Source organism: Protobothrops mucrosquamatus, unplaced genomic scaffold (genome assembly GCF_001527695.2).
Source record: "Protobothrops mucrosquamatus isolate PMUCROS unplaced genomic scaffold, P.Mucros_1.0 scaffold359, whole genome shotgun sequence".
Taxonomy (NCBI): domain Eukaryota; kingdom Metazoa; phylum Chordata; class Lepidosauria; order Squamata; family Viperidae; genus Protobothrops; species Protobothrops mucrosquamatus.
The window spans coordinates 154,128-179,268 of record NW_015386694.1 but is presented as its reverse complement, the minus strand read 5'-3'; the positions used below and the strand labels follow the sequence as shown (position 1 = coordinate 179,268).

The 25,141-nt window shown below is 37.6% G+C and overlaps 1 protein-coding gene across 1 annotated transcript in view; it reads left to right on the top strand.

Annotated features, from left to right (window-relative positions):
* Window positions 1-24,573, top strand: part of AMN (amnion associated transmembrane protein) — a 70,901-nt gene extending 46,328 nt beyond the window's left edge. Inside the window, exons 5-12 of the mRNA XM_015815658.2 lie at window positions 2,279-2,511; window positions 5,041-5,178; window positions 6,962-7,070; window positions 11,466-11,548; window positions 13,005-13,191; window positions 14,784-14,958; window positions 20,347-20,467; window positions 24,400-24,573. Of these exons, the coding sequence (XP_015671144.1) occupies window positions 2,279-2,511; window positions 5,041-5,178; window positions 6,962-7,070; window positions 11,466-11,548; window positions 13,005-13,191; window positions 14,784-14,958; window positions 20,347-20,467; window positions 24,400-24,510 (1,157 nt within the window). The 3' untranslated portion in view covers window positions 24,511-24,573. The remainder of the gene's footprint in view (window positions 1-2,278; window positions 2,512-5,040; window positions 5,179-6,961; window positions 7,071-11,465; window positions 11,549-13,004; window positions 13,192-14,783; window positions 14,959-20,346; window positions 20,468-24,399) is intronic.
* Window positions 24,574-25,141: the final 568 nt, after the last annotated feature.

Below are 25,141 nucleotides of genomic sequence, written 5' to 3'. Positions count from 1 at the left end.
GTGTTGGCTATTCCTGCCAGCTTGGTGTCGTCTGCAAATTTGATGAGTTCCCCATCTATCCCCTCATCCAAATCGTTGATGAAGATGTTGAAGAGCACTGGGCCCAGAACAGAGCCTTGGGGCACCCCACTACACACTTCCCTCCATGTAGATGTGGTTCCATTGAGGACCACTCGCTGAGTACGGCCGGTCAGCCAGGCGACTGGTGGTACTCGGATGTTGCCATATCCTAAAAGTGGTACAATGGTGAAAAGGTTGAAAAGCCCTGACATAGAGGATACACCAGCTTATTGAATTACTTTATTTCTACTGGTGATATTGAAATCTGCATTTTTAAGCTTCAAGGCTTTTCTTTAAAGAAATATATTGGTTTTGATTTGGTGCCAAATCTCGGAATCTTTTGGGATTGTTGAATAATAAAGTTAATGGCCTTTGTGGGTTCTTGCACCCAGAGCTTGCACATTAAATTGTATACATCTAACCAAATTGATTGCAGTGGATTTAAGCATACCATAATCCTCTTACATTCAACATAGTTCTGGCTGTTTCTTCAGTGATTTTAGGTAGGTCTCACATCTTAAAGTTGACAAGGTTGAAAAAACAATGAGGAAGCAACATCTGATCCAACGAAGTTGCAAATTAGTTGTAAAAGGGCTTGCATCATGTTTTGCCCAAGCAAAATTAAAACAGTATATTTGACTTTTGAGTAGAAGGACATGGTGACTGAATATGGGATTCAACTAATTCTAATCAATGAGGAATTTGGGGTGAGATGTGGCGCATAGAAAAAGATATCACAGAGAACGAGTCCCTTTGTTAAGTAAATTGACAAGTCAATTGCTTGCAATCTATATACCGTAGTTGATATTCCTCTGAAAGAAGAAGATGTGGAAGCTTTAGCTGTAAAAGAAAATCCCAGGTCCCATTCAGTTCGGCAATATTAAGTGCCATAGCAAGGACTTTGGGTTCTTGTGAGTATACTGGTTTATGCATAGATGCATGGCAGCTTTATTAATATTAAATAGAAAGTTGTTAATGAATTAAATATGAATTTCAGTAATGCACTGTGTATAATAGCCCTCATGTACTATAATTCCATAGCAGAGGAATTATGATACTCAGTTATAGTTGGCATGTTTGTAAAAAAGTGAGGGCTGTGGAAAAAATGGTTAATACATTACTAATAAAATTGTCATGCTTACTGTCATCCTAGCTTCCCACAGGCCTATTCACATATTGTATTTATGGGAAATTCTCTCCAACAGCTCCATTTAAGTTCTAGGTAGTGTTCTATTAAACTGTCTGAGACAATAAACCAAATATTGCCATAATACAGTATGGTGACTCTAAACTTTTGTCACCAGCAGGGGTTGCTTGCTCTAAAAAAATTAATGCAGTAATCCAACAACTGAACATGAAGCAGCATCCTGTTCAAAGCTATAGCTCAACTTTTCCCAATCTGGTATCCAGGTTGGATATATTCCATCACAAAGATTGGGCAATGGCCAAGAAACTCAAAATGCTGGGAAATGTGCTTCTCATAAAGTGATTGAAGGCAGGTTGGACAAGGATGGTATCATTATCACAACCCATTCTTCCACTTCTATCTTCCATTGTATTTGTTTTATATATAAACAAGTGATTATATTGTGAGGGAAGTTATAGATATATTTGATATCATGTTATATATAAACATGGTAAATATTTAGATATTTATCATATATAAATAGTGATCATATTTGTATGATAAATAAGTCTGGGGGAACAGCTGGGTTATGGGGCTGATTTGTAAAAATAAAATAAATAAAAATCGTATCCTTGTCCAGTGGTATCTGCCAGGGAAGCCAAAATTGGGAAGATAATAGATGATAGATAGATAGATAGATAGATAGATAGATAGATAGATAGATAGATGTTGTAAGCCCTCTCCCTTTAGAATGATGGCTTGTCCAACAACTTGTTGATTTTGACACACATACACACCTATGGACACCACTGCCCCATCCATCTGTATGATAGAAGCCACATATTGCAAGAAAAATGTTAGTTCTGCATAACATGGAGAAGTTCAATTTTTGGTAAAGGCAACTTTCTCAGAACCCTCATTCCTCTTGCCTTACGCATAATAAATTGGCCCAGGAAAGTAAAATGTTCTTAGACTTTAAAAAAATAATCTCAGAGTTCATTCTGCAGGTTTATGAGCAATTTTTAAAAATCAGTGAAGACAAATGGACTTCATCTATTGTCCCCCCCCCCTCTCTCTCATTTTCATTATTAGCTTCAGAAATCACATTTAAAAGTACAGACAATTATGAATGGTATGATCCTGCGATGTGGCATGCTGCAATCTCTTTGGAAAACTTAGATCTGGGCAAATACATTTTCCTTCTTGATGAAGACCGGGTTCCATGCCAGTATGATGATGTCATTTTTCAGCCCGAAACCTCCTTCCGAGTGAACATCAACTCTGAGCAAGCGATACAGCTTAAGAGCATTTCAGTCATGGGGCAGGTAAAATAGATGCTGCTATTTCATTGCCTTACACTGTGTCTCCTTTTTTTTCCAGGAAAGCTCACAACTAGTAATATCAACTTTTTCCAAATTTATATTGAATGCCATGGAAAATAAACTGAATTACTTTCAAATATTTAGCCCCACTTTATTAACTCAGTCAATTCAACACATACACATTCCCTTAGAGCACAGGTGTCAAACTCACCGTGTCACGTGATGTGCCGCGACATAGCGTGACCTTTTTCACATTGCCGGAGCTGGGGTGGGCGCAGCCTCCACGGGCCGTCAGTTTGATACCTCTGCCTTAGAGCAAGAGCATTCATTCCAGATGAGAAAAACACAATGTGTGTGTATGTGTGCAATAAAAAAGGAGGGATGTCATATCTAAAGAATCAGATCAGATCGTTGCACAGCACACAGTCCTGCAAGGCATTCAGAATTTGTATTTCAAAATATAAATATAAAGATATTGGCCCAGTAAGCAGACGTAGGAAGAAAGATCACCGCATCTATTATACAATTGCTAAAATGTTTACAGGATCTAGACTCATTTAAAGAGCAGTAGTAAAAGATGCATCGATGCAGGGCAGATCTGCACTTTATACTTGGCCCATTGCCAGGACATGCCACTCACTATTTCCGAAATGTAAGAATGGAGGATGATGTTGCAAATACACTGCACACATGTGTTTTCCAGTTTTGATTCAAAAGATACTGTTTCCAACCAGACCACTTAAGCCCTTCAATGGTGTGGTCTCCAGCACTTTGTTTCATACTAATTGAAGACCCACATCTGATTGGCTGCAGTGCCTGATACACCTCCTTGCTTCCAACAGCTGGTTACTGCCTAGTGCAGCCAGTAATATGTTGGCTGTAATAAAGATGGGATTAAAACAAAATCTAATAAATAAATAAATAACATGCTGGGTGTTCTCTGCTGGGTTGCAGGTGCTACCCTTTCTATAAATTTGCATTTGATCCAACAACAGCCTTTTAAATTAATGGACATTCCTCAGCTTTAGAAACTCATCTCCATTCAGCCTTTACATCTGCCAATCAGGACACTTTCCACTTCTGCCCAGTCAGATTGAGGCATGCTCCCCTTGGTCTCCCAGTTCCAGACCACTGCACAACTTCCCTGCCTTTCTCTTTATTTTTAAAACATCTTTATGTTGAAACACAGGTTCATTGCTACTTTGCTTCAGTGAACCCCCAGTTCTTGCTTGCTTGAGTTCCCGTGGACGTAAACAGGAAGGTAGAATTGAAAGGACAGCCCGTTCCCTATTGCTTGTGTCATAACATCAGAGCTGTGATAATATTACCAAAAGGAGAAAACAAAAGGAAAGGGGTCTGTGTTAGGGTCAAAAGTGATAATCTATGAAGGGAAGTGATAGTGAAGGCTTCCATGTGTGCAAATACCTGCGAAAGGAAGAAAAAGCACAGGAATGAGTGAGGAGGGAACAATCCTCAAGAGAAAAAGGACGAGACCTACCTACACAGTGGACATTCAATGAACCTTGCCTTCCCTACAGGAATGGGAGGAGCCAAAGGCAGGGGAATGACCAATCAGGTCTTGCTGTGACATAGTATGAACTGAGCACACAAGCCCAGTCCCATTGCAGAGTTTCTGCAATCTGGACTGAAATAGCTGAAGTTGGCTTGCAAAACAGAGATGGGCAGCATAGGAAACATATTAAAAAATAATTTAAGAGTTTATAAACTCTTAGATTTAAGTTTTTGTTACACTGCCAAAAGAAGCTGAAGTAGCAAGAAGAAAGGGAGGGGGGAAACGTCTGATAGAAAATGTGGAAAGGTACTTCCAGTCTGAAGCATTAATATAATCTTCCCAGCTTTATACCTTCCATCGTTCTATGGTTGTGTTGGATGGCTATTATGGGTATTGATTTCCTATACATCCAGAGGGCACCAAGCTGCTTTAATAGTAGTCAATTGTCTGTCTAGAGTAACATATCCCTGTGTATTTCCTAGGTTAGTGTGTGTGTGTGTGTGTGTGTGTGTGTGTGTGAGAGAGAGAGAGAGAGAGAGAGAGAGAGAGAGAGAGAGAGAGAGAGAGAGAGAGAGAGAGAGAGAGAGAGAGAGAGAGAGAGAGAGAGAGAGAGAGAAATATTTCTGGAATCCACTCCAAACATGGATGGTGAGATCCGTGAAACCTAGCAATCTGAATTCCTACAATACTGACACCAAAAGTACACAATTTTTTAGTATAATTCAAACAATTTAGGAAAACAAAGGCAAACCCATCTGCTCATTCAAAAAACAAACACAGGAAAAAAATGGAAAAATCACAGCTCTCATACGTATGTATGACAGGTGTCCACCTTCTTTGCGATTGGTTGTCCTACTCACTGCATTCACTCCCTCTCCCCAAAACATTCGTCCTCGGTTGCAATGCAGTTAATATCTTGAGGGGAGGAGGTTTAATTAAACTACTTTGATGGTGATTTGCTATAGAAGGAAATGATTTGCTGATTTTGTGTTGTCCTTCCTTCCCTGAATTGGAATCAGAACTTCACCAGTGACAGTGCCCTGACAGAATACATGCAGAGCTCTTCTGCAAAACTTCAATTCCATGGGCAAGGGACACTCCGGTTATCACATACTAGATGTCCATACAAATCTGGCTGCGAATGTGGAAACTCAGCAGTAAGTCCTTGTGTTCAGACTTGGTATCAGGATGGGGAATTTTGTTTTCTGCCCAGGTCACATCCCCTAGGCTCAGGAATTCTGGGAGTTGAAGTCCACGAGTCATGAAAGAGCCAAGGTTGCCTACCCCTGCCCTAGGAGATATATCAGTGCATGTCACTGCAGGTCAGTGAGGGCTAAAGTGTTTTTCTTTCTTTCCCTTCCAAAGAAATGGTGTATTTCTGTTCCTATGAATCAGAAGGAATTTCTGACAGAGGGCCATGGGCAGCATTAGAGCCACAGATTAAAATGAAGCCATGGGCAACATTAGAGCCACAGATAGGCTCTCTCTGTTCTAGTTTCTGCTATTAAGAGACTACTACCAATGAAAGGATTGAAGGAAATGGAATGACCTATTTAAAACCCTATATGGCTGAACTAATTCAGTGGATTGACTGAGTCATAAGCATCCATTCAGGCAGAAAGAACTGTTGATCCTGTAAACTAAGAAAGGAAACTGGGCAATGGCATTCATGTCTACAGAAGTGTAGTAGCCTAAACCCTGAACACTTGATCAAGTATTCCTCTTTAAGCCTTCCTGAAGAGACAACAGCATGCCAACAATGTGTGTATGTGTGTATATTTTAGAACAGGGCTTTTCAACCTTTTCACAGATTGTAACACTTTTAGGACATGACAATATTCGAGTACCATCAGTGCTTAGCAAGATGACTAGAAAAAAAAAAGGGGGGGGATTTTGGGTTTTGCTGATTAGATTGATTTGTTGTTATAGAAATGGCTAGTTTATACTATTATGATAAAGTAAAAAGTTGAGGTTCGATGTTAATGCTTCATTCTACTGCAATAGAGGAAGTTGGAAGTCAATACCTTTTCTTTTCTTTTTCCCTTCTCCCCCTCACTTTTCTTTCCCTTTTTCCTCCCCACTGTGTCCCACTATGTGCTTTTGTATTTTTGTATTTTATTCTACAATCTAATAAAATGTTACAAACCGTTAAAAAAAATGAAAAAAGGACCGGTTTTACTCCTCCTTTTATATCCTCTTCTCTCTCTCCCCTCCTCCTCCTTTTATATCCTCTCCTTCTCCCCCTCCTCCTTTTATATCCTCTCTTCTCTCCCCCCTCCTCCTCCTTTCCTCTTCCAGGTGTGCTGGAAGCGCTGATCTGCTGGAGCTGTGTGCACTGATCCTGGGCTCTCAGCAGAGCACCGGCCACACCGCAACTCCAGCTGAATCTCCGCCTGAAGATTATGTGCGGAAGCACCAATCAGCTATAGCCATGGGTGCAGATCCTGAGCTCTTAGCAGAGCCCCGGTAACACCACAGCTCCAGCTAACTATCCCCCAAGCCTCTCTGGCGCTGCTGCCTCTTCAGAACATCCACTTTTACACTTTTTTTAACAGTGCTTTTCAACCCGTTGTACGCATACTACCTGCCAGGTGCTGAAGTGCCATCAGTGCTACGCATACCGTGGTCTGAAAAGCCCTGTTTTAGAACATACTAGATCATGCATTGCAGTACTTCTGTTCAAAGTATTGATCTCTGTTACGGATTATGCCTATGATTTAAATGGTTTCCTATAGTTTCTGGTGTGAGGTTCCATCTCTGAAAGGGACAAAAGAGGAAGGGAAGTTAACTTGATTCAAAACCCAGTTTTCATTCTTTACAAATGGATTAACTGTGACAATGTGGTAATAATTTTTCTTATGAAACCTCTTGATAGGCTATGTTGGAATTACCAGAAGTCAATTATGTAGTTTCTTTTCAATGATATTTTTTTAATTAAAGAGCCATGAGAGAATCTGTGCTGCCTTGCTCCAAAATTCCAGGAATGAATGTCCAAAGGTTACGTGCAAAGACGCAATAAAGCCTACTGGTCATTGTTGTGAAATATGTGGTGAGTGATTATTGTTGCAACTGTACTGTGTTATATTTTGTCATTGTGTGACAGAAGAGCAAATTCCTCTAATCCCTTGTATGTAAGACATGGGCTGATGATGATCACCCTATTCCCTCACTCTGCTCACTCACATCATTGGAAACTCCATGGTAGAGCTTTGCATGGAAATGAAAAAGTTTCCATATGTGTATAAGGTTTCTGAGAATAGGAATCTAACCCGGACAATGATCAATGAAGTAAGCTTTATAACTCTATCAGAAAAGAAATGTATTTAAGGAAAGACATGATGGGGATTGAGATAGGCAAAGCCAACCATGTCCTTAAAAAGGAGAGCTAAGACCAAGTGCTCTGTGTATGCAGGCCTGGGAGCATAAGCAGAAGGAAATGATCTGAGACTAGCAATGTCAAAGAGGAGACAGAATGATACATAAAAAAAATGACACAGAGTAAAACTTTAACTAAGTAGACCCCACTGTTCCTTGTGGTGAGTAGATTGTGAAATGCTGAAAAGTCAGTGCCACTGAAATCACCTTCTAATATCCTATCATCTGTCTGTCTGTCTGTCTGTCTGTCTGTCTGTCTGTCTGTCTCTCTCTCTCTCTCTCTCTCTCTCTACCTACCTACCTACCTACCTACCTACCTACCTACCTACCTACCTACCTATCTATCTATCTATCTATCTATCTATCTATCTATCTATCTATCTATCTATCTATCTGCTACTAAAACTCTTAATTCCCATAACTCTAATTCCCATAACTAACTGGGCAAAATGGTGCTTCATAGGGCAACACCTTTTGAAGCAAAGTATCTCTATTGGGCTAACTTACAGAATGTGTTCAAAATTCAGGATCCCTGGCTCTTGTGGAATTGAAAATTGAAAAATTTTACAAAACATTTTATGACATAAAATTATCATAAAACATTTTATGACATAAAATTATCATAAAAGGAAATCTCTGAAAGGAACACCCAATGGGTCACAATTTGTCCAGTCAGTTATTAAAGATTTTGGGGTAGCCATGGATTTGATTGTCCACCCATTTAAGTAAGAGCCAAACCGCTAAAGAACATTGTCACGAGCCCTCACACATAGTTCAGAAGGATAATATGGTTAATGGTATCAGAAACTGCTGAAAGGCTACGTTCCCCATCCAATTCTGGCAAAAGGTCATTCACCAGAATAACCAATTCTGTTTCTATCTGATGACTAGTATTCCATCTAAAAAAGATTTAATCATCTTCTAGAATCCTTAACTAAAATCCTCTCAATAACTTTCCTTTAAAAGAGCAGATTGGAGACAAGATGGAAGCTGATTGAGAGGTGGTCTCTTCAGGTGATCTTTTTTGAATAGGCAGTGGTTCACTTTCCCTCAGAGAGATATTCCCCACCTCCCAATTGAGCCAGGCACATTAAAAATGCTAAGTGGAGCATAGATCCAACTCCAGACAACTATCATCATATTATAATCCACTTTATCCATTTCCTTTGGTTTTATACATTCAAAAGATTCTCCAATAATGTTGTTAGATGTTATCCTAACTCACCTCACATGGCTCTGCCCAAACAATATGAAGACATAGGCAAATGTGTGCAATTGCCTACAAAAAAATTAAGAATCGTTCAGACAGACCGCAGGAGCTTTGCTTTTTAGTCAATTCCTAATTCAACTCTACTTAATCAGAACCCATCAGTTCTGAATCCAGAATATGGTTCAGAAGACAGGATCCCCTTATAAATCACAAAAGAGTTCAGCTTATCAGACAGAGATGCTGAAAAAGATCAAATTAAGATACCCAAGTAAGCCATCTTGATGTTTCAGAAAAACAGTAGGCTATGAATGCAAATGAGAAACAGCAATACCTAAGGACAATATCAAACCAATATTTAAGTGCAATTTAAAGTGAATATCTGTCAAACAGGTTGATGTCTGAGTTTACTTAACTTTTGTATTTCATTCACATGTGTGATTTGCCAGATACCAAATATGGAATTTTCCTGTGCCATTTTTTAAAAACTATTACAAAAATTGAATGCTTTATGGAATCACCATGTGCTCTTTAGACAAAATTTTAAAGCATTTAAAACCACATTTTCTGGAAATCCTTTGCTCATCTCTTTTGCATGCTGAGAAACGCTCCTCAATAAACTAGTGAAAATCCAAAGTATAAATGAAACTCATAGGTATGCAATTTTAATGCCTCATGAATAAAGACGGGGCAGCTGTATTTTGGATCTCCATGGTACTCTGCCCAACTGTAGGCCAGGTTTTTACTGTATGGGCTCATTTTCACTAGATCTACTTTATTTGATTGTATTATTTTAAACAAAGGTTTTGCTTTTACAGAATTTTGAATTTTGAATAAATAATCAATCATTTAATTTTATTTTGGTCATATGCCTAAAACTAATAACATAACAATTACAATAAAATAGAACTAAACATAAAAAGTCATATTGATAGAATAAAATAAGATAAAGTTAAAATTATTGATGTAAAATTACAGAGAACAGCTATTTGAAAGCAAAAGCATCTTATAAAATTACAATGAATTTTACAATGAATAATCTAAATGCTAAATGGCTAGGATAGATAACTAAAAAAATAATAAAAGTAATACTATAATTTATAAAATGCCACAAATATAAATAAAGCCATGCTAACTTATACTAAGTTGCTGAATCCCTGATAGAGGTTGTTTGGATTAAGACCATTTATGATCCAATTAATTATAAAAAAAAGAAATTGCAAAATAAAAGATAAAATGGTATGTATATATTTAAATGGAAAAGAGAAAAAAGGGGGGGAGAAGGAAAGGGGGAAGAAAGGAAAAAAAATATATTGAATTTCAGAAGTTTAGTTAAGGCTCAGCAGCACTTCATTAGAAGACAATCTACCACATGAGAAGAAATGTAATGATGAAGATTAGTTAGTATTAGTGATGATCTTAAAGTGGTTGATTGTGACCTGAGGATGTGAGAAAAAAAGAGACACCATAAAAAGAACAAATGTTCCATGGTATTAATAGAACTTCATACAACAGCATATATAATGAGCCTAAAATCCTGTAAACTAAAATGATTCTATGAGTGCCCTCATTATTGTCATCATATACAAAACTGAGTGAAATGGACTGATCCATTTAATATTGGCAGACAAATTCTTGGAAAACAGCCTAAAACATTTTTGCTGCAGAGCAAAAGATTCAGAACACCCAACACAATCAAATTAATTTGTCACATTTATCTGGCATCTTACAAGGGATCCTTGAGAGAAAATTATCATAGTAACAAGTACAAATTAAAATGTGTATTTTTATGGCACTGAAAATCTTCTACCTGAGGTAGATTTTAATTCACTCAGGGAAGATCTGGATGAAAAGATGAGTCATAGGTCTGAACAATTTAAGAGACATTTCCACAATAGTGGAGAACATTCCAAAGAGAAGGTTTTACTACAAGTTTGAACTTGCAGAACTAATTGGCATCAGAAAAACCAAGAATGATTCAATTCACACTTCCATGGAGGAATAGATGTGGGGACAGATGAATGACTGTGTGTAGACCAGGCACGTCCAACCCACAGCCCATAGGTCATATGCGGCCCTGGAAGCTGGTAATGCAGCAGCATAAGATTTTATTTAAAAAATAAAGAAATAAAGGAAGTTTATTATTTATATACATTAACTATATTATACATTTTATACATGATCCAAGATAATTCCTCTTCACTCAATGCCACCCAGTCATGTGTGGTGTAGACATACATAGTTGGAATTGGATGATACCCAAATGATTCTATTTATAAAATCATAGGGCTGGAAGGGACCTTGGAGGTCTTCTATTCCAATCCTCTGTCCAAGACAGGAGTCTTTATACCATCCCAAACAAATTAACAAAGTGATGTTTATCCCAAACATCACTACTGTCCAATCTTTTTTTAAGAAAAAGCTTCCAGTGATGACATCTGGCATCTTACAACTCTCACAACTTCGGGAAGCAAGCCATTCCACTTGCTTTCACTGTTCCAGGTTTCTACCCATTGTTTCTTGTCCCCTCAAGTGCTTTGGAGAAAAAGTCAATCCCTTCATCTGTGTTAATGTCCCTCAAACTATCCTGTCATCCTTAATCCTTCTCTTCGTTAGATTAGACATACCTAGTTCCCTTAACCATTCATTGTCCAGCTTAGTTTCCAGACATCTTATCATCTTTGTTGCTCTTATCTGCATTTATTCTAAGGTCTCAGCATCATTTCTGATCATGGCAACCAGAACCAGATATAGTATTACAAGTATGGCTTCACAATACAGTATAGAGTGGTACAATCACAGAGTGACCATCATCCAATTATAAAATGTTTTATATTGTCTTATTCTGTATTTTAATTATAGGGGTAATCATTACCTTAACATACTCTGATGATTTTGACATTGAAGTCTACCGAGACAGAATATTCCACACTTTTCTGAATCTGGTAAGTGTATTCTAAGCTTGTACATGATGGAAGTGAGCATGAAGACAATCAACTAGTCTGAATAATTACCATTATTGAACAGTAATTTGAGACAGAACAGCCCGTGATCATAAAAGCCAAGATGGTGACCATGATGGTGCAGTTGACTTCACTTAAAAAATAGGCAGAGTTTTAGTTACACCATTGTGGCTGCTATCTTGACAGTTTTTTACTATACCATGTGGACACCCCTGGAAAAGGAAGTTTTAGGGGGACAGATAAATGAAAGAGACAACATCCCTTCTAGGACTCAGGTGGATGGACTTACAGTAGCTCTTTGCTCACTGTATCTTTTAATGGAAGCTGCCCATGACTGAACCTGTGCTGAATCTGTGCAAGCAGGTATGTGCTCTGCCATTGAATTATGGCCCTTTCATAATTATCTGTTCCATAATTATCTGTACCGTATGCTGAAAGAGAAGAGACAAAAGATTGTGGTTTCTTCTCTGGTCACTTTTTTCTTTAAGAGAAAAACCAAGAAAAATGCAGTCTTTTATCATTTTTGTTTTGCCCAAAAGTGAAATGTATATAGATCATTAAACTGTTGCCCTAGAGCGAAATCATCTTGTCACTGTGCTGCTGGCACAGCAGTTATATTGTTATCATTCTGAATAGCTTATTTAGATAAGTTCTAGATATAACTCTTAATATAACATTCATTGGAGCCAAGAAGGATGTGACCTAGAGAGGATAACTGTGGTATCCATGCCAAAATATCTGCTAAAATACTAAATGAGATTGTGAAATTTAGATTTTCATCTGAATCTGGACTATTTATCGAATTGCAGTTAAAATGTCACTGCTTAACCACCATTGCTGACCAGGTTTTTCCATGGGTTAAATGGCTCTTTGTGTTAGGCAGAATCAGACAAAAGAGTTAATCTGTTAATTAATCTATCAATTGATTAACTCTTCCTTCTAAACTCCTACAGAGAGATGGGAAACTAGTGTAGACCAACAATGGACTAGCTCTAGCCACATCTCTCTTATGCATGTCTATTTTATTCTCTGGATGTCCAGAGGGGATGGGAGGAAGTTAAGAAATAAAGAGACTAGGGAGGTGACTGTAATTTTGATTTGGCCACTCCAGTTTTAGTTTAATTTTATTTTTTAATGAAATAGCTTTCCAAAACAATCAGGCAGTATCCAGTGGCCAATCAGTGTAAAGGTAGTTGGGATGCCAGTGAAAATAATATTAAATCAATAAATTAGAGCTGGACCATTGGATAAACACATTCCAGGGCTTACTGTTAGGAAAAGACTTGAATGAATTTTTATCTAGTCAAAAAAAGATAGTTAATTGGTCATTGTCATGACTAGCCTAAAATTAAAAATTTCTTATTATTTCTAGAAGTGTTGCTTAGCATGTCTGACTGGCTTAAGTAGACATATTTCTCTCTCTTTTTCTTTTGCAAAGCCCAGAAATAAAGGTATTCAGATGGCCATGTCCAAGATGAAAAAAGTGCAGACTCCCTTGAGAATTGTGCCACGTGGCTTAGACTCAATCATCCAGATTGTGCTAATTGACAATAAAACAGGACCCTATGCTGGCACTCATGCTGAACAGCTGGCTAATGACATCCTGAAGGATATAGCAGACCATGGTAACTCTTTCTATTGTACTGCTGTGGTGTGTCCTTATTCTAGAGGTCCAGCTCCAGGGAGAAAGCAGTCTACCTTGCCTGTACACGAGTCTTCCTTGAGTAAAGGGCATGGAAGAATTACTTTTCATGCCAAATGTCCTTGCAATGAAAATTAAAGGATCGTGTTACCAGACACAGGAAAATTATCTGTCCAAAACCATAAAGAGCCATTGATTGTTAGAATAGGCATTAATGTCTAGATAACCAAAGTGTCTCATCCAATAGCTTCCTCAGTGTCTGCTTTGTGACAAGCATACGAGTCGAGTATATATAGATAAATAGATAAAGAGAGAGAGAGAGAGAAATTCTCTGGCTCTGGATATGTAAAGCTAAATGTGCTAGAAGCCATTAATAAAACATTAAGACATTGGAAGATTCACTAAGTATTATTTCCATTTGCCCTGTCAGGCTTTCATTAATATACTGCTAGGAATAATTTAGCTGCTTTGGTAACAAGCTTTAAACAAGCGATTCCCTGTGTGCGTGTGAAGATGCTTTTATCTTGTTGTAGCATTTTGTGGTTTAATTACAGTCCTCTCTGGAATGCTGTATTTTTAAAAAAACAAAATATCATGCATCATTTTGATATGTACAATGATCAGAATAGTGACATATAATACTTACAATTATCACTATAACCAATAATGACAACAGCAATAACAGTGTGCATGTATCTTCTAAATCAGCAGTCCCCAACCTTTCAGCTCCGTGGCCTGGCAGCTGGGATGGCAGGAGGGGATGGTTTTGCACTTGTTCATGCCACTTGTGCAAATGGAGCTTCCTGCTCTCACCCACCCCTTGCCTGCCCCGATTGCCAACACGCCACAGACCGGTAGCAGCCCATGGACTGGGGGTTAGGGACTCCTGCCCTAAAGGACTATGCCTTATTCCAGATCAGACTTTTTTTTTAACCATTCAGTCCAATATTGCTTACTCTGAATGAAAGGAGGTTTTCAAAGTCCTAGATCAAGATCTGTTCTATTATTTGTTATCTCATTCATTCAGCAGTAGATACCAGAATCTGAATTTGAGTCCCTTCTCTTGCCAAATATATGCTCTACCACTGTGGTCCCTTCCTGAATCCCTCCTAAGATTTTCAAAAAGGTCTTATTATGTATAATATTATTTCTACTGTTTTAATTTATAAGCTGTTATATTGTAGTATATTCATTGGCTTTTATAATTTTGTATTTTATACACTACATAGACGTATATACTTTCCAAAACTATTGGCCACAACTGACATTACTTCTGAATAAACACAGGATTGTGTTGTGCATGGGTTAACAGTCCCACAGTGTTTCTTTTTTTTCCAAATCTGGGGAACGTGCATAGCAGCAGTAAAAAATGGAAACAGAGAAAGATGAAGGGGTCGGTTGCTGCTTTCATTTGTTCTCTTTGGGGATAATTGTTACTTGCTGGCGAACACAATGCTTTCTGCAATGAGGAAATCAGCTAGAGAAGCATGATGGAAGAAGAGCTATGTCCTACCTAACAGAATTTTGATTACTTCCTGCAATTACACTGACATGTAACATTTGCTCATTTTCCAGGAAAATTCTTTGGCATTGTGACAGCCAACCTACAAGTAGCCACTGGCAGCAACTGGAGTGCTCAAGGAACCAGCAGCCATCTTGGCACTATGATTACTGGGATTGTCATAGGAATCCTTCTTGTCCTGCTCTTTCTGGGAATTACTCATTTTCTTTATAAAAATGATGCATTAAGGTAATAGATACATGGCATGCTGTAGTATATTTTCTTGGGTAATTATGGTGTGGATAAATATGTATAATTTTTCCCCCTAAGTTTAAAAACCCTGAATACAGAACATGATTGTTAGAGAGAAAACCAGACCTAAGTACTGCCCATTAACGTTTGTTTGTTTGTTTGTTTGTTTGTTTAGTATGCCACCCATCTCACTATCAAGTGACTCTGGATGACTTACAATATCATAAAAGCAACATACAAAATTAAAATAGCAACATTACAATATCAAGTCTTAAAATTGGAAGTTAACTTAATAATAAGTTAAATAAGAATCAGTGTATAAGGTGGGATTTTATCTTATTAAACTACTAGCCACCTCAAGAATGGGATACCCCAAGCCAGTTGGCACAGCCAAGGTTTTAGGCCCTTATCAAAGGCCAAGAGGATGGGGGTGGATCTCATTTCTTGGGGAATGATGTTCCAAAGGGCAGGAGCCATAACAGAAAAAGCTCTTTTCTTGGGCTTCATCACCTGCAATTCCTTGGCTGATGGAATCTGCAGCATGCTGCTTCTGCCATCACAAGTTGGGCAGGCTAATCCCATTGGAGTAGACAGTGAGAGCCTTGACCCATGCCATGAAGGGCTTTAAAGGTGATAACCCATGCCTTAAATTGGATCCAGAAGCAAACCAGCAGCCAGTGCAGCTAGCACAACAGAGTTACCTGGGACATCTAAAACTGTTTGTGCTGATGTATTTTGTGCCAGCTGAAGCTTCCGAATATTCTTCAAGGTTAGCCTCATGTATAGTACATTGTAGTAGTCCAAGCACAAGATGACCAGGGCATGAGTGACTGAATGCAGAACCTCACAATCCAGGAAAGGGTGCAACTGGTGCACAATGTGAAATTGTACAAAGACTCTCCTAGTCACAACTGCCATCCTCAGGTTGTATATGGGATCAGCCTGGGGAAGTGCAAGAACTAAAGATGTTAAATTGCCTGGTCCCAAGGTTCCACATACCCATAGTCACTCAATCTTGTCAGGGTTCACGTGGAGCCTGTTGGTTACCCCGTCCATACCCCCACACACACAGCCTCCAGGTACTGGGCAATAGCAGTAACAGCCACACTGCATCTGGGATGGGGATATTGTATAAAGTTGAGTATCATTGATGTACTGATGGTGTCCGAAGATCTCACTTTGCAATTTCATGTAGATGTTAGAGTGGAGTGAGATGATAATGAGGATGGACCAATTTTCAGTCTTCTCTAACTAGGTGACTTTCAGACAAGCTGGGGCCTTAGCTTTTTACAGTTCCCAATCAAAAGATATCCTGGCTAGAGAAAAACAATACCAAAACATCTGGAGGTAAAAGGTTCAGGAGAACTAAATAACGTGATCTACTGGAATGAAGGAAAACCTCAAGAAGCCCTTTGACATGAGTTTAAATTGCATACTTACAATATTAATACAGAAGGCATATAGAAGAAGATATGCTATAAGCATCGCATAATGCTGCTGTATAAAATGACATTTTTATTCACTTGGTTGGCTTTTGTTTAATTTTAAAACAAAATTATAATTTATAAATTCAGTACATTAATTTTTTTATAAACAAAACCCTTCCCTCCCCAAAATAGAGCTCCCAACAGCTGTTAGTAACAAGAAAAGTGAGATCAAAAGGAAAAAAAACATTCATTCTCAGCTGGCTCAGCAGTCAAAGCAGCTCATATGCCAAAGGGCCTGTCTGAATAAAAATATCTTTGCTTGCTGGTAGAAAGAGAACTGAGACGGATGGAATTCCAGACCCACCAGTCAACATTTTGACCGATTCATCCTTCTTAGAAAGAGGAAAGCTTCAGGATTGAACTATATTTTCCCAGTTAAGCCTAGGATCATATATCTCAAAGGCACTGGATACGACATTTATTCTTTGGGAGCACTTTTGTTCAGTCTAAGTCAGTGTTTCTCAATCTTGGCATTTTTAAATCTGTGGACATCAACTCCCAGAATTCCCCAATTGGAATGGCAGTTGAGGAATTCTGGGCATCAGTCCACATATCTTAAAGCTGTCAAGGATGAGAAATACTGGACTCAACCAGTGGAGGAAAAATAACACCTTCTCAATGTTAATCAGGAGCGATGCTCTGTGTATAAATACTGTAAGCTCTGACACTCTGCCATCCTTTGGGAACACGATTCCTCTTCCCAGACAAACTTCTAGCTCTGTAGCTCATTCCAGAACAAAATAGAAGCCTACAAGAAAAAACCCACAGTGTAACTACACACAGACTAAGAGCTAGCACCTCTAACTTCCTGGTATAATGTGAGAAGTAATAACATCTGCACTGAAATTCCATGGCTTGGCACACCATTATTTTCATGGGGGGGGGGCACATTTGGAGAGCCAAGGGAGCATTGGCCTGGTTGCCTAGGCAACAGAGATGTTGCTTCTCCTCATCCCCATCCCCCAATTGGCAGGCACACTGAGAAAACAACAATAGCCTCCATGAAAAGTGGAAATTGGAGGGGGGGGAAACGATTCATGGTGCTTTTTTTTCAACCCCCCCCCCGAGACTGTCAAGATCAAATTGCTTGAAAATATGATTCAGTATAATAACAGATACATTAAAAAGAAGCCAATGTGTTTAACACTTTGTTTTATTTAATAATATGAACATTTGTCTCCTGCCTTTCTAATGCATATGCAGCATTCAAAGTGGCCAATAGCATTTACGTCAGTACAAAATTAAAATACCTTAGACCAAACGATTTGAGCCATAGTCTAAAAGCAAAGGCCAATATAACACTGAAAAAGAATATCTAACAAGAGCAGGGAGGGAAAACAGATAACATCTTCAAATCAAACCGCTCCTGGGGAAAAATGCCTTCCTGAAGAGGAAAGCTTTGAGCAAATAATCTGGATGCCCATAAGCAATCTTACGACTCTGGAGATGAGTCTCCTTGGAATTTTTTCCACAGCTCAGAACAAAAAAAATTAAATTCTGCAAGATATGCACGGGCATGATTTGTAGCTCCCTCTGCTACCAGAAGGACATGTCAGAAAGTCATTTGCTTTTTTCCTTCATATATTAATAGGAAATGTCCCAGCAAGACATGGGGAATAGATATATGTATAGGAATTTCAAGAGAGCAGCTCTTCCGAGAGCCAAATTTCAGAATCCCATTTGAAATGGAACCATTACAAACAGATGGTTTTGATTACATCTGTTTCATGTAGTGCCTGTTATAAATATGAGGGCTGTGCTAATCCATCACAAGTGGATTTGAAATATGTGGGAGAAAGCTCCTTTCTTGAATGCAGAGACAGCCAGGAGCATCTTCCTGAACAGCCGTACAAGCTTATAATGAGAGTTTAAAGATGGGATCAAATTTGTTATGCACCTTGCAGGGTGACCCAGGTCATCTTAAAAAGAATAACAGCGATTTTATGCAGCTATAGGGAGTAAAAGGAGTTCAGCTTCTTATATCACCATCAAACATGATTTTCTGAGGACTTCTGGCCATGCCCTCCGCCCCCCAGGTGAAGAAGTTAACAATCAAAGAGTCAACCTTCTTAATTATACTGTCACATTGGTGGACTATTTTGTGTGGCACTTGTTAATTTTCATTTGCCCAGGTGTTTAATGACTGACATATTTGATGATGATGGTGATGATGATGATGGTGGTGGTGATGATGATGATGATGATGATGATGATGAGGAGGAGGAGGAGGAAATAATTTAGTCACAGACCAAAGTAAACAAAAAAGCAACATTAAAATACCTGGGATAAAAAAGGCTTATTCACACTAGGAGCTGCACTAGTGTCTTCTCACTATATTGTCTTCTCACTTTCTTGCTTTATGATCTTGGTTATTTAATAAGAAACACCCAATTGACTGTTGAGATAAGGGCTGGTAATTTGTGGTTAGAAGAATGATTAACTCTGTCATCCAAGAATGATAGATAGGACTCATCTATAACCACATGTAATCTGGATAGGAGATATTATTGAATCTTCTGGTCAATAGCATTGAGGGCAAAGCATCTATATATTCCCTTCTGGGTGAGGGTGCAAGGATATAATAGAAGTGTTTGGGGTTGGTAAAAGCTAGATACTGTGCATGAGTTCCTTCTGAGGTATTAAATTGCTTTGTGAATCAAGGTTAAAAATATGTTCTGCTTAACCTTGTTCCAAGCTTTGTCACTTGTTCTGTGTGTTTACTTGTGTGATTTATTGCAAAAAGTATGTGTATCAACCAACCAACCAATCAATCAATCTGCAATGTTTCCATTGACTGCTTTATAGACAGCCATGATAGTATTGGGACAGCCCAATTCTATTGCCTTGGGTAGAGAACAATATAGAAATTCCAATTCTAGAAGTTATCTAGAAGTTGATACTGATAGGTCTGCATATTCCACAGCATTGGAGATGGCAGGCTAGATAAATTTGTTTGTTAGTTTAGCCAATGTATATACGGCCACTCAACGGAAATTGAGTGGCTAACATAGAATTAAAAACACAAAACAAAATAATCAAACAGCATAAACATCATAGAAACATGCCCCCATTCAACAAAACCAAGGCCATGTCACAGCATATTCATATTCCAAAATCATTTTCCAGATGGGCTCCTCCAATAGCCTAGCAAAGTAACTGGAGGCAAAAAAAGGATTTCGAAAGCCAACTTTATCTGTTCCAAAAGACATGTTGTGTGTGACAAAAAAGCATACCTACAGGGTCCCACTAGGTGACATTGTTTTATGACAGCTACTCAAAACATGCCATTTCCCAGGGGATGCAGCAGCCAGAATCAAAGATAGGCCATCTTGCAAACAGTTATGGTAATAAAGTAGACAATATAATGGATAGAGCCTAACTCTCCTGTTCTGCACTCTGAGATTATTGTGCCACTATGCCTAATGTTAGGGTTGGCCCCTGCTATATGAGTATGCCACTTTATACTATCAAATCAGTTATGTCTCTCAGATGTCAATTTCACTGTGTCTTGGAAACCTGTTACTAGTCTGAGAAATCACTCAGTATCTTTACATAGTTTAATATATGTTCTTATTAATCCAGCCTAAATACAGCAGCTCTGTATTAGAATTTAGATCACAGTAACATTAATTCTTGTGCAGCATAAATGTCCTGTAAATACCAATGTGTACTTTGAAAGTTTATTTTAATTTTCTTGTATATTATTATAAAGTTAGCTCACACATCTGCTGTAAAGACTGCTGGTGTTAGGATGGCTTCTCTTTTTGGCCAGTTTTCACTGATGGTACACAGATTTTAAGTTCTGATAGTTTATTAAATTCAGTGGACTTCAGTGACTCTTATTAAGAAATCAAATGCAAATGTCTTTGTTTATGCTCTGTCATTTCTATTTTCACAGATCTCTTTCCTCTCTGCATCTTTTCTCTTTGTGGAACCGAAGAAGGGATCAAGAAGATTTTGGTACAACAACTGAGGAAGGGTTTGATAATCCCATGTTTGACACACCATGTAACCCAAGTGTAAGGGCTCAGTTTTCTGTATATTTATATATGTACGAACAATGCACATCCACCAATGTGATAGGGACTTCCAGAGCTCAAAAACAAACAACCCCCCCCCCCCACACACACACGCACATTATCCTGCTGCATTTGCACTGGCAAAGCTAAATGTGGGTGATCAACATTTTACCAACTTTATTTTACTCTGACAGTTTCCCTCTGGCACTGAAATCATTGGGAGAAAAAACATATGCAGTATACAAGTGCAAACGCTGGAATACATTCCCAATCGATCCATGCCAGTCCACCCAATATACCTTGATAAGCATCCTATTTCAAAGTAACAAAGCCTCAGAGGCCCTTATCTGTAGGAATGGAATAAGGGCATCTAATATGAAATGTCTTCTTGGAATAGGGTGCCAAAATTACTGTATCTAGTTGTTCCTGGGCCCAACTCCCTCCCAGAATTGCAATTTTAAAATATTTTTAAACTATCATTTAAGGCAAAAAGCTTCTGAAGTTAGTATTTATCATTGCTATTTAATTAATAAAAAAGGATAGAAAAAAGAGCAGAATGATAGTGATACAATACATTATAAAAACACATTAAAAGGTACTACAGTATAACAAAAAGTGGAAAATACAACAAAAAGAATACGTCATTATAATGATAAAGAGTTACAATTCTATATATACTTATCTAATGCAAATATTCGTCAAGACATGTACATTTCTGATACATTTATAAAGCTATTTTTAACCTACTGTATATTCTGTATAAATGAATCCCATATTTCATTATACCTGTCCATACAAAATCCACATTTATAGGCAATCCGCTCATAGATGACAAGTGCAATCAGGTCTTCAATCCATTAAGTGAAAGGAGCCATATATTTATCTTTCTAATGCTCCAATACTATGATCTTTTGGCATAGTAAGGGCACAGAGAATCTATTTATGTGTTTGTTCCATATAGTAGATATATAGTTCAAGAGGATTATCCTCTGAGAAATTTAGCTTTTCTTTGACAATCATATGTATAGAGTCCACTACTTTCCCCAAAACTTGGTAAGTTGTAAAAAATGTTTTAAAAAAATATTATCCTCATTTCATCTCCAAAAAATGCTCTTTTGACAGTCCTTTTCTATACAAATGGAACAGCGTCCAATGAGTTATAAATATTTTTGTTATATAAATCATAAATTGAGATCAATTGACACTCTTGCTATGGAAGTTAAGATATTTTTTCATTGTCTAGATATTAGGAATATCTGATTTTTAACTCTACTCATATCTTAACATCTGCATATCAAACTGATTTATTGATAACAAATCTATACAAATTAATAGTGGGTTTTAACAAATTGTTCTACTATCTCAATATCTCCAAAGCTGAAAAGGTGTGGTCCAAACAATATTATTAACAAATGTTGTAACTGTAAATATTGTCATTGGGCGATATCTAATAGATGATATTTATGTTTTACATGGAATAAGATAGTAACAGAGTTGGGATGATCCTTGGAGATCTTCTAGTCAAGCAGGAGATCCTGTATCATTCCAGACAAGTGGCTGTCCAATCTCTTCTTAAAAACCTCCAGTGATGGAGCAGTATGCTAAAAATTCATCTTCATCATGAGTTAGTCCTAAGTCAATATCCACGCTTCCGTGCAATATTTTTATATTACCATGTTTTCCCCAATTTTCAAAGCTGGATTTCCCCATAAAATCAATTTGGCATGGGAAAAGGGCAAAACCTCTTTTTAAAATTAAACATTAAATCCCATAGCTTTCTAACTGACATAATTGTTTCCAGAGATATAGAGTTTTAATATATTTAATCCCTAATGCTATCCATCCATCAAAGATGTGAAATTAAAAATAGAAAAAATTCTGTACATTGTTTTACATCATAAATCTGATACCAAGCCTGCTGATATTGATCTAAAGCCTACTGATGTTATTCAGATACTAAATAACAATAATAAGAGTTAACATTTTAGTTTATGAGATATAGATTGGCACTATTATTTAAGAGTAAATTAAAGTTTCTAATCTTGGTTTCAACCTGATGAAGAAGAAATATTGTAGCTCTCCCATGAAGAGGCATGCCATAAAATAGGAGTGTTTGAATATATACTTTTGCAAGTGATCACTTCCCTTTCATTAATCCCTTAGAATAGGATCAAATGACTCCACTTTCATTAAGCCAATGATACTACCAATATTGTAGACATAGACTGAAAATTGAAATAGTAATAATCTAAAGGGAAAGAAACCATCATAGTAGAGTTCTTGATTGTAAGGGATCACAATCAAGATTTAAAGGGATTGCATTTTTTTATTTTAAGAAAATTGATTTTAATAATAGAAGAGAATATTTATAGCTCAGGGTTGAACTGAGCTTCTCCGAGATTGGTTGTTTTCTTGCAGACATTTCATTACTAAACTAGGTAACATCATCAGTGCTAGAAGGGAGTGGGGTTTGCTCTCATTTTATATACTAGAGAGCAAGCCCCACTTCCTACTAGCATTGATGTTACAGGTGTGGCCCCTCTTCCTGTGTCCCAAGACAATACATTAAGGTTGGCCAAGGATGCTAAGATCAACAAAAAGGACTTCTTCAGATGTGTTCAAAATAAAAGCCAGATCAAAATGCTATGAAGTTGCAAAACATGAATGAATAATAAAGAAAAAATAGAACTATTCACCTTCTGACAAAATGATGTGAGTTCCAACAAGCAATTCTGAAGAGCAGGATGAAATGGCAAGATGGAAACTTAAGTTTGATAGAAACATACTCAATGAATATGTTATTTTGAAATAGTTTAAATCTTCAGTGTCAGATAAACTGCATACTAGGGTACTGAAAAACCATGCAGGTGATCTATCAAACCTTTATGTTTTATGAGCTGTGGTGGCACAATGGTTAGAATGCAGTACTGCAGGCTACTTCTGCTGACTCCCGGCTGCCGGCAGTTTCAGTCTCACTGACTCAAGGTTGACTCAGCCTTCCATCCTTCCAAATTCGGTAAAATGAGGACCCAGATTTTTGAGGGCAATATGCTTACTCTGTAAACTGTTTAGAGAGGGCTGTAAAGCACTGTGAAGTGGTATATAAGTCTAAGTATAATTGCTATTTGAGAGAAATCCTGGAGAAATGATGAATGCTGTCTCAATCTTCAGAAAAAGTAAAAATAAGGATACATTACTCAAGAGCAGTCTGCCAGTTCCACAGCATAAAAAGATTGAGCTGTAAACAACTTGAAACAAGGTATTAAATATTAGATGTCAGGGTATGTATTTCTCCAGAACAAGGCTTCCAAAGCTAATCTTATCTCATGCATTGATCAGGTAACTTCCTTGATAGATTGTGAAATGCTGTGAGCATAATATATCTTGATTTCAACAAAGCATTTGACAAAGGACAACCATGGCATTCCAATTAGCAAGTTAGTTAAGTGTGGGATGGATGGCATAACAATTATATAAACACATACTTGGATCAAAACTGCTCAAAGAATATTTATCAACATTAAATTAGAAGGGAGATCTTAAATGGACTGCCACAGCATTTGACCCTGAGCTCTGTATGTTATAAATTAATGGCTTCTATGTGGAGGGAATGCTTTACAGATTTGCAGTTGACACAAGATTGGGCAGGGTAGTTAATACCTTAGAAAATGGAAATGTAATTTAAATATGAGTCAATAGTGTGATATCAGAACTTTGAAGCCAGGTCACAAGTAACATTTTAGGATCCTTCTTAAGTTCAAATGGTCACCAAGTGGCTTACTGAAAATCAAGGACTACCTTTACTTTGTCAACTATAAATACTGGACTGATAGTATGAATTTATCATACCTTACAAGAGCTCTTTTCTGTTCAAAGTCCAAATTAGTTTTCAGGAATTGCATTAACGTGCATTTTCTCTTTTTTTCTTCTAGGTTTTAGCCAACAGACATTCTGTGGAGGGAACCCAAGAGGAGATGGGGGACAGAGATAGCAGGCTTTATTACATTAACCCTTTATATGATGAAACAGAACTTAGTGTTTAAGTCTTACCAGTTCATGCATTGCTAGCAGTTTCATATGAAAAGACTCAGTCACTGATTATCCTTAGATACAGATTTCAGATTTGTGCAGTTATGTGCATTATATCAAGATCAGTGTGATGTAGCCTGAATTAAATTGTGAGTAATTTTGTAAGTAAAGGCAACTAATGAATAGAGCTCATCATAAGGAAATTTATTTCTAATCATTTATAGTTGTATTCCCTCACTTGGTGTCCTCCATATCCCATGAAATTGCAACCATTTCCAAGCAACATTTTTCAATGACTTGAAAAATTGGAGAAATGCTGATTGGCAGAAATATTCATGAGATTTCTACAAGAAATCCCTGGTACAATTAAACAGAGTTATAGCATATTGTATATTCATTCCCCATTCTTCCATGGAAATATTGCAATCCAGTCAAACTTTATGATCTTTGCCTCATTTAAGAAATCCTCTGCAAGTGAAGCAATGAGACCTTTACTGGGTTTAAGGTGTTAATGCTGTTAGAGTCTGCTGGCCACAAGAAAAAGAAATGGAGAGTGTTTGCTGTTTAAAGAAGCACATCAAGTTCTGAGCACAACAGTATAGAAATATCTTCATAAACCAAATGGAATATGTCCACTATAGGGCA